This window comes from Alosa pseudoharengus, unplaced genomic scaffold, assembly GCF_046254945.1.
Source record: "Alosa pseudoharengus isolate Yale_2024_CS ecotype anadromous, Long Island Sound unplaced genomic scaffold, YU_APseudo_1.1 YU_APseudo_1.1_scf_12, whole genome shotgun sequence".
NCBI classification, from domain to species: domain Eukaryota; kingdom Metazoa; phylum Chordata; class Actinopteri; order Clupeiformes; family Clupeidae; genus Alosa; species Alosa pseudoharengus.
The window spans coordinates 15,323,681-15,334,452 of NW_027468587.1; the positions used below are offsets into that span (position 1 = coordinate 15,323,681).

Below are 10,772 nucleotides of genomic sequence, written 5' to 3' on the forward strand. Positions count from 1 at the left end.
ACTACACACAAAGTAACACGCAAAGAGATTCAGTAGACATGATAATGACACAAAGTGCACAGAAGTATACAAAACCATACTGTGGGTCAGCAGAGCCCAGACTCTGGCTGGTTCTGGAGCTGGCGTGGAGTGAGGCCGAACCCTGATTAGGGCTCGGCCTGCTCTAAAGCCGGCTTCTGTCTGGGAACAAGGCCACAGAAAACACCACACAGTCCACTGCCTGTCGCTCGTCTAGACACTCTAAATTGGCCATTGGCATCTAAGACTAGCAGCGGCAGCAGTACAATAGAAAGCTTGATGGTGAAACAACATTCTACTCTTCTATTTGTGGTCATTTCCTTAACAGTGCATTACGCTTACCCCTTTGTCCATTCTCCTAAACGTTAGTAGGTCAGATGGATGTTTTTACCCCACCAAAATCCAAGACCTCCCCATCACCACAATCTGTCTGTGTCACATGTCAAGACATCAGTAGTAGAATATGACTCACAAGACACATCATCACAAACAGTAGTATTGCTTCATATCTTAATATTATAGTCTCGCACACACATCATCCGGCAGTGCTGCTGTAGCACGTGACCTGTGGGATAGGGAAGGGTGGGAGTCGGGAAGATGGATGGGAGAGCATGCACACTGCCAAACAGTGATGGGAGGCCCCATTTATCTGCAACAGCACTGTGGAGACGGACAGGGCACAGGGAGTTGGAGGAGCTGGAGAGAGAGAGAGAGAGAGAGAGGCGTCTGTTGCTACAGCCTCTGAGCTCCATTTGACAAGAGGGTCCAAGTGACTCTTTCACTTCCAAGGTCACGGTTAAGGTTCCAGAATGCTGACAATGGGTCAGCATCAGACAGATCGTATTGCTTCTTTTTCTTTGCTCTGGCTGACAGAGAGAGGCTCCATATTAAAAGCATGCGTGTGTTTGTCCATGCACAGCTGAGTATCTGCTGAGTATCAGCTGCCGTGATCCAAGGAGGAGGAGTTACGACGTCTTTAGTTAGTCTCGCTACTGTGCATACTGGCAGCCAGGCAGTCTAAACAGCACTGCAGAAGGCAAAGGCGGAGTATTTACATGGCCAAGGATGGACGAGATGGTCTCCTTATGGTTGTGCACACTGCTCATCTGATTTCCACTACTTCATCCCGTTCACATGCATTCCTCGTCAACTGTTTTGCCATTCAATAGAAATACCTCACCATTAACCCCATTCAACTTCGCCAGAGCCACCACTATCCAATTCCCAGAGGTGAAAAAGTCCAGCTTCAGAAAGTAAAAGTTCTACCACATATCTGTGCCAGCTAGTCACTTAAACCAACTGATTCTAATTAGCACAACTCTTCAGCCAGGCAGAGCAGCTGTGTTAAGTGCACAGGTAGATCCAATACATGGTTGGACTTTTACTTTCTGAAGCTGGACTTTTCCACCCCTGCCAATTCCATACACTAAGGCACATCCATATGTGTTCGCCAGATCACACACCTCCACTACATCTTTGAGCTTAAGATGGGAAATCCTTTACTTGCTCTTAATGCCTTTATCATCTAACAAAACTTTCTTTAACACCCCACGGTGATATTCTGTAAGTTCTCATCAGATGCACCATCTTCATTTTGTTGACGGATCAAATGTTCAAAGTCCCACTGAGAAACTCCATCAGACTTTCAGTACTTCAATGACCCTCGTCTACTGCCAAAGATTGGCTGGTGCAATCCATGTAGACCTTCAAGTGAAGCTCTTTAAGCAGTATGTCCGAATATTGTAGACCACCATATAGTTCAGTCATCGTTTGGCGCTCATGAAAGTCTTGAAATGAATGTCATGAGGTACATGGAGGGTGGGGGTGGGCTAGTTTCCTTGTTTGCACACAGTAGGATAAAGTAGGTGGGGGGTGGGGGGGGGGGGGATCATTTTGGGGTCGGAGGGGATGACGTTGGCGCTACACCCCGTTCAACACCAGCACAGAGGGGGAGGGCTGGCGAGCCAGACTGACGCGCTGGCGCTCCGCGTTCTTGCCGCTGTCCGTGCGGCTGTGCCTCAGGGACAGCAAGCGGAAGCGCGTCTCCAGGCCAAAGCTCCTCTTGACCAGGCTGTTGCTGCTGTTGTTGTTGTTGAGGGCATTGTCTAGTTCGGCTTCTGCTCCTTCCGCTCGGTCACCTGAGGGCAAAACAGAAAAAGGACGATGTAAGTCGGGGGGTTTTCGACCAGTTTGTCTGCAGCCCACTGCCGGACCGTGAGGTGACTGCCAGTGATCCCCCCACAACCTCAACAATGTAGTTTCACGGTATGGTAATTGCTATACCGTAATCGTCTATGGCAACTGCTATTTTTACCTCACACCCCACAAAAGTGGTCCACAGATAGATCGCTTCTTAGTCAGAATGGTAGTCCCAGGGATACAATCACTTGAAAACCCCTGATGTACAGGACAATGGCCGTTCGTTATAATGGAATATAATGCACAGAGATGCAGTAATATGGCTATGACTACTGTGCTCAGGGCTGGAAGAATCACACACAAAAAACAGCCAAGATACTACTACACCAGAGGATGGTGCAACATTTTGCAAGAAACGAGATGAAATGAGGCCTGTACAAAAGCCGTTGTAACATGCAAATCCTCTATTATTTATGTACTTAACTGTGCAATAACAAAGCACATAAAAAATGGAGTCAGGTGAGTGTACCACAAAATATATTTTTAGCAGATACTTAAAATTTTATAGGAGTAGAGGCTGCTTAAAATTTCTCTACAGTCCTAGTTGCAAAACCGTCCAAATGCACAGGCAGACAAAAAGTAGTCATTTATTCTTGTCCAGTTCTGCTTGGCTGTTTTTGCCAGTGTCCGTTGACGCAAGCAGCCAGCCACCTGACAGAATGACTAATCGGCCAGAGGTGCCCTCCAAGCTGGCGCAGGTGCGTAGACACACACACACACACACACACACACACACTCACACACTCACACACACACACACACACAAACCTGCTACATCATCACACTTCTGCCTTCTCTGTTTCTTTTGCATATTCACACACACGTTACATAAGCATTTCTCTCCTCTCTGAATTCTATTTTGACATATGAGGCCAAAGGTCCAAGTGCTATGCACATGGTTGCAGAGAGCTTGGTGACCCCCTTTCTATGCTGATGTACTAGCTCTTATTTTATTTTTCCATTTTTGTTTTCGTCATTCACAGCAACACCAAAAATACATTCAAGATAAGAGGTATTTTGGATGTTGTTTTGCCTCCCCTTTGCCCCCCCCCCCCCCCCCCCCCTCAAGGTCAGGCTCACCTCTCTCAAGGTCACACTCTGGAGACGAGGCACCGCTGCACTCGCTGCGAGGACCCAGGATGGGGGAGATGAGGCCAAAGTCCGATAGGGACACGGTGCTGGGCAGGTCCAGACTGCAGGGCCGGGTGGAAGGGGTGGGGGAGGAAGAGGACGAGGAAGTGGAGGAGGAAGAGGACGGTGACGGGGAGGCTGAGCTGAAGGGACAGGGCAGCTCCAGCGGACTGTGGGGCCCTGAGCTCAAACTGCAGGTGGACTGGGTCTCCGAGTCCTCCTCGGACATGGTGCAGGTGCTCCTATTCTCGTCCTCAAAGGTCTCTGAGGTCACTGTGGACAGACAAGGTGGACATTATTGTAAGACTACAGCTTAACTGGCATCACAGGCTGCAGGCTGAATCAGGGTAAATGAATCAATCTTTGTTCATATGTAATGCTTCTCATGCAGAGCAGCAATACAACATGCTTAATGCTAACACACAAATACAGCATACTGTACATACTACAAACATTATAGGAAAAAACGGTACTGTTACATTACTGACCAGTTAGAGTAAATAATGAAATGTCAAATTAACATCTGAGTGCTGTGTTGTTGTGACCATCTGTTGATGTCTGTGCTTTGAACGTCATTGCTGTATATGTGCAAAAGCCTTGACCTTGGTAAATATGCTGTAAATTTTATGCCTCAAAGGTCACCCAACGCTGAGGTTTCGCATTGGTCCTGTAAGTACTTGTATAACTACAGTGCCCATAAAAGTTGCAAAAATACAAGCTCTTATCTTGCTGACCTATTGACCCTGTGGTCCTTGCAAATGATCTGTCAGAAATCATAATCTTTATAATATCTATGCTGCTCTTCATTATTGTTTGCAATCCTCACCTACCAAAGTACATGGAATGACTTGACACTGCAAAGTAGCAATGTCTCAGGCAGGACTAAAAGCTGGGAGACGAATTGTGCAATGGATCTCACTGGTTCAGTTAATTTAAAATGATTTATGCTCTTTAAAGGTTCAATCAGTAGCTCACAAATAGAACCTTCCTTAATCACAAATCACTCCCAAAGGAGATTTCACTTGCCATTTTAAATAAAATAAAACTGTGTGTTTACTAATAGAGAAAGAGATTGTGTTCCAAGTTGTCAAAACAGTTCTTAGAACACCCAGTCGCTCTGTCCTCTTGAATTCCAAGTACATGAACTTTACAGGAAGTCTTGCTACTGTACTTCATTGTTGCACACTCAAACTCCACCCCACATCAAAATTCCATCTCTAAAGGCAGTCAACAAACTGCAAGAACACTGACAATAAACAAAATGTGGTTGTGTATGTTCACCCCAAACAGAATCATTGAACACAAACAACTCCATTTATTCTGATACAATCCAAACCAATCATGGATACAGCACACTAGTATTGAATTTATAGCAAGAAGCCTGTATGCACTGTAAGTGAAGCCCCTTGAATTGAAAGCCACTTATGGGCTAATGCAATTGGGCCGAGCAGTTGTTAAAGTACAGGATCCAATGGAGGATAATGACATTAAATTACTGTTAATAATGCACTCAGGGAGGCGTTTAGATTTAGACGCTCAACAGTGATGAAGAGAGAAGGAAGAAGTGCACTTGATTACAAACATCAGTTTGTCAAGGATCTCCCCACATCTGGACAATTAATTTTACCCTCTACTTCTAGCCAACTGAAATTTAGAGTAAATAAACCAAAAAAGTGGATTTGTACCCCTGAAGCATGCCAGGAGCAATTGTTGGGTTGTGTAATGGAGAATATTGGTGTGTCTTTTTTTATCCTAATGTCCACTCACTGGAAATGCCATCCGACTCCAGCTTGAAACTGGTGACATCATCTCCGGTGACACTGATGAAGTCGCCCTCGGCACCCACTCCTCGTTCTCGGGGGCCGATGACTGAAGACCGCCGGCGCTCGTGGATCTCATCCGAGATCATCTCCAAGTTCCTCAGGGCAGTCTTGTACTCCCCCTTTGCCTGGCTAAGCTTGGTTTGAAGGTCATCCACATTCTTCTTCAGTTGCTGGAAATGAATGAAGCAGTGGTCCATGAAGCCATTCTGTATTCATACTTATCCAAACAAAGACATTTTCAGCATGACTCAGGGACCCCTAACTGGTATTTTTGATATATTAGTACATGTGTGTTATTTTCATTTCCATGATAAAAGAATATAGCAATAACACACACATAAAATAAATGTGAAGATTATCTCTGCAGAATGTCTAAATGCTGTGGCTTTCATGGCAAACTGCAAAATTCATATGTTCAAACCATAATAATTCAAAAGAAGTTATATCCCGTTCATTAGTTACATGAAATGTTTAGACTACAGAACCATAGCGAACAATAGGAAATCTGCAGCTCGCAGTACTGTTGGCCAAAGTGATTTATGCCTAAAGGTCTTTGTTTAGTCTACAAGGTAGAGAATTCAAAAGATGTTTATCTGAATTAAATCAGTTCAGGAAGTTCCCAGGTTACAAAATGACAAGACAAATGGACTGTGTCAAACATTTGACCATCAAAAAGGTATAAAAAAGGGTTTAAAAAAGGTCCATTTTGGAAGGAAAAATAAAGAAACATTTTTACAGAGCACCAACCTCAAGCTGCAGGTAGTACTTCGCCTTGAGTTCAAAGTAAGGCCTAGGGGGAAAAAGAAGAGAGAGAGACAGAGATAGAAAGGCAGAAAGAATGTGACAGTGAGAGAGAGAGAGAGAGATTAGAAGCGCCAAATCATCTATGAATAGCACTCTGCATATTGCTATGGCAACCGTTCACAAAGTGCTGCCACATTCTGTCGGCAGAGTCGGAGGATTAGAGAGGGGTTCAGAGAGAGAGAGAGAGAGAGAGAGAACACAGAGATGAGCTTCACAGGATCCCAACCTCCACACTGCACTGCTACATCTTTCATTATGTTTGCATCCAGTCTGTCCACACACAGTACAGAGGAAACACACGCCCACAAGCTCCTCAGTAGTCAGCCTTGCTGGCACTGCACCTTAATTCCTCCTAAATGGTTCTTTGCAAGATCTCTAAAAGATCCCATGTAGGCTGTTTTCCATATCAAAACCTTTTATTGGCAATATGTTAAATAGTGTCTCTAAACTGGCTCTTCACAGATAACATTTTAATGTAATAACTAAAGGTCACATCATTGGCGGACTCCATGCAAAGCCGAACGATCTCGTAAAGGTTAAATTCTGAGTAGCTAACAGAGCTAAGCACAAACAAATAAGAGGTCAATTAAACTTCATCACACTATTGAGCATGCTTCTACTATATCATCCCCTCGCATTCATAAAAAGTATGTAGAAGTGTAATTAAAATAGACTTATATATAGTTAATGCAGCAGTACTGTGATTAAAGTGAATAAGCCTCGAGGACACCTCAGAAGTTCCTCCACCTCATTAACAAGACACTTTGGGGAATTAGGACTGTTCTAGTCTGAGACCTCCTAATTGACTCCAACCTCTTTCATAATCATATGAATAACTATTGGCAGTGATATCACTGATCCGTGTTCTCCATTGAGAATACAGGACTAGGGATTAAACAATGTGCAGGAAACCAGTCCATATTCTGCTAAACTAGGACTACATGGTGGTAGGAAGAGATTAGCAGTAATTAGGTTTTTCATTGAGTTATGAACATATGAACTATATGAACAGTGTATCCTTCCATAATGTCATATAAATATACAAATCATATATTAGCCTGCTAAACAAAGGTTGCATAGTAGTGGGGAAGGAATTAGCATTCCTATTCAATGTTATAAAAACAGGGCAGCTTTTTGTTTGTTCAGTAAAACTCGGTTAGGGCGGCAGAGGCTTACTGACTCACTTTGACTTGTTGATGGTGCGTTTAAGCTTCTTCTCCAGCTGCTTCATGCGACCCATGGCAGTGGTGTACTTGGCTGCCGTCTCCTTGTGCACCAGTTCACTGCGTGTTTTTGTCTGCTCTGCCTCCATGACCTGCGATGGAAACATCAAGATATCTGTATGGCCACAGGGGATTTACAAGAGGTGCTAACTAATCCTGCATTTACTGTGAGAGCATTCCTTCATGTATACATGATCATAACAGGAAATATTGTTCCCTCAGATCTTGTACCCAAGATATTTAAATTTCAAATGAAGACCATAACAGTAACAGAACACTGAAACAGGACTAATTGATATGTGTCATGTTTACTGCAATACAAAAGAAGAGACTACTTTTTAAAGCTTTGTCTGTATATAGGGGTCATATAGGGGTATGTAATGGTAGGCGTGTGAAACCTCGCTCACCCTCTGAGTGGCATGGTTGAGCATCTCCTGCCAAGCCGAGTCAAACTGGCGCTTGTCGTCCTCCAGGAGCCGCTGCTCGGCCAGAGCGATGGTCTCTTTGGCGGCCCGCAGCACCTCTGTGGCCCTCTGGAAGTCCTGGGTGGCCCGCTGGGCTTCTAGCTGAGCCTGGGGAACGAAGAGAAACCAGGCTCATCAGCTATGCATGGGCACCAACCACAAAATAGACAGACACACCCACAAATAAACAAACAAACAAAAGAAAACAGGTTTTCTGGTCAGAAATCAATATTTACAACACCTGGTGGCGAGAGGACCATCTGCTTACAAGACCAGGTGTTCAGGGCCCTCTCACAACACAGGCTGCACCTGATCTGTCAGCATCTGTCTGTCAGACAGAGAACTGTTTGGGAGTGTTGCTATAATATGACAGCTTGGTGACAGCTGCCCCTCAGTCTGAAATATGACCCCTTTTCTGAGCAGCTAAGAATCGGTTGTCTGTCAGTTTTGGAAGTGACGTGGAACTGGGGGCGATAATATTAGAGTACTTTTCTCTAATTGTAGAGTTCCTCTCTGTCTTTTTCAACAGTATGCTTTAGACTCTACTGCACTTTTACTTATACTCTATAAAATATGTTAGCGGCTTTACATAATGGCCTCAGTGTTGACAGATGTATACATAAGAGAGAGTGCAGAGCAAGTCATTACACAAGCAAAGGCTGTAACAGCTCAGTCAGGCCCACTGCTACACGTCAACACTGCAGGTTTATCACAGGCATTACTGCAGTGCAGTGCAGTGCAGAAACAGACCACTCAGCCTCCCAGAGCCTTTTTTTATCTTTATACCGCACCTGGTGGTTATGGGTGACTGTGGTGGAATTTGGACTCTGGGTACTGTTCATTTGTCACATATTTGAAAGAAGATTTTAACAATTTAACAACAAAGGACAAAGGCATATGGTAATGGATACTAATACAGTACTGTAGAATAATTTAGTATTATTACTATATTTTATAGTACATATACAGTAATATACAGAGAGCATATAATTTGTAATGGTTTTACATCACTTTGTGTCTTCAAAGTGATTTGACACAGAAGACAATAATTTGTGTGCGGCAAAATGGTGAAAGGGAAGTCTGTAGTGGTGAACATACATGTAAAGCTCCTAATGCTGGCAAAGCAGCTCCCGTGCAGTAGCACATGAAAGAGTTTCAGTGCTATAATCCTTTCCTTTCCCCCTCTTTCCTGTCTAATCTGTCAGTTATTACCCCCCTGCCCGGATACACTGCTCTAAACCTCTAATGCCCTAAGCCAGCTTTACCCCACAGGGGCCTGTCCACTCCCACAGCTTTGCACAAAACCCAGCAAATGCACTCAGGATGGCCATTTGAAGTGTCCGCAACATGACTCTCCCACACCCCCCACCCTGGCTGATGAGACTTTAAATGATGTTTTTGACTAGCCAAGGGACAGGACAGATATTTTTAACAAGTTGGACACACATCTGAAAGGATGTTTAACCCTCTCCTGACCCTATTCACTATTTACATTCATGATTCTAGGAGATTATGACCATTTTATTACTTCCCTTTTGTCACTCTTTTAATGCAGGGAATGTAGAGTGTGTGTGTGTGTGTGTGTGTGTGTGTGTGTGTGTGAGTGAGTGACTGAGTGAGTGAGTGAGAGAGAGAGAGAGAGTGAGCGAGCAAGAGACAGACAGACAGAGAGAGGGAAGACAGAACGCAGAACAATAGAGATGTACAGCACTTCCCTAGATAAAAGTGACCTGAATATCAGTAAATGGCCTATTCATGTCCACCAGCTTCCCCCTCACAAACAGGCCAGTGCATGCTGAGAAGCTGTTGTGTCAGGTTCAGCCTGGAGAGCAGACCTCTGCCTCCTGACCCCCGCCCACCCGCCCCCCCCCCCCCCCCCCCCCCCCCGCCCGCCCGCCCGTCCCCAGTCCAGCTGAGCGGCGATCGCGTGGCCCCCTCACAGATTCGATTTTCCCCTGGCTCAGAAACTGCTCATGCAGCACATGCTCCAAACAGACACCTCGTCTCGTGTTTTGATCCCCTGACCACCGTGTTCCTAGACACACACACACACAGACCACGCACGGACCCAACCTGCACATGCCCAGACAGCCTCAGACAGAGTGTTGCTATATGTTTGTGTTCGCAGAGCATGTGTACAATGGCTCTGTTTGTGAGAGAATGGGTCAAGTGTCTGTTTGGGGACTGACGTCCAGCTCACTTGTTGAACCAAATAAGCATCACACTAATGGGTCACGCCCAAAGCTACTTCTATGCAATACTCTGAATATTATCAGTACTATCAGTGGTACACCACATTTCCTAGAAGGAGAACCGGGGACTGAGCCCTTGAGTCTGGCATTTATCTGTTCATCAAAACAAGAAAACATCCAGTCGTTCCACTCAGGATAGAAAAGGTCATGTTTAAAACAGTACTCACAAACTGTTTAGAGAAATAGCCAAAATTACCCTGCCTGATATGCCAATAGACCTCTGAAGTTCGCCTACAAAAAAGCTACAATCTTTGCTCAAATAAGGAGATCTGGTATTTTTATATTTTTTCTATTGGAAAATAACATGGGGATTTAGAATTATCACACCTGTTAAACTCTCGCGGGAACAAAGAAATCAGAAATGTAGACGTTTTGCTCTCACAGTTCTTCCAAAGACACAGATCTCTGCTACCCCAGAGTTAACTTACAATGCAACTTGCCATAGGTAGTTAGCTTCAATTAACACCCGGATCTCCTTATATGAGCAAACATGGCAGCTGTGGTTCCTTTTTGTAGGCGAACTTCAGAGGTCTATGTTTACTTACTTCTTCAGTGTTTTTTTCCCATACAACGAAGGCTTTGCTGCTAAGTTCATTAGCCTTATTTTACTCTTTTAGTTGGTTTAGGTTCAGAAACACTTAACTTATTACATATCTATACATTTTGCACAATATATTTAAAAAACAGTTATCTGTAGACACTATTTACATTCTACATCTACAGCAAGTCTTCTCTCTCCCTTCTCTCCTCTGCTTCCCACATCTGCTTTGCTTACACAGGGTGATAACCCTGTGGACAAACCGTGTGTGACTCACTGCAAATGGACACACAGTTTAGAAATCGAATTTGACAGAGCAA

General features: G+C 44.4%; 1 protein-coding gene across 1 annotated transcript in view; it reads right to left on the reverse strand.

Annotated features, from left to right (window-relative positions):
• Positions 1-1,906: 1,906 nt before the first annotated feature.
• The window catches only part of sh3bp5b (SH3-domain binding protein 5b (BTK-associated)), a 19,364-nt gene continuing 10,498 nt past the window's right edge, over positions 1,907-10,772 (reverse strand). Inside the window, exons 4-9 of the mRNA XM_076280224.1 lie at positions 7,606-7,770; positions 7,160-7,290; positions 5,919-5,961; positions 5,116-5,341; positions 3,298-3,621; positions 1,907-2,156 (exon numbers count right to left, since the gene is read on the reverse strand). Of these exons, the coding sequence (XP_076136339.1) occupies positions 1,939-2,156; positions 3,298-3,621; positions 5,116-5,341; positions 5,919-5,961; positions 7,160-7,290; positions 7,606-7,770 (1,107 nt within the window). The 3' untranslated portion in view covers positions 1,907-1,938. The remainder of the gene's footprint in view (positions 2,157-3,297; positions 3,622-5,115; positions 5,342-5,918; positions 5,962-7,159; positions 7,291-7,605; positions 7,771-10,772) is intronic.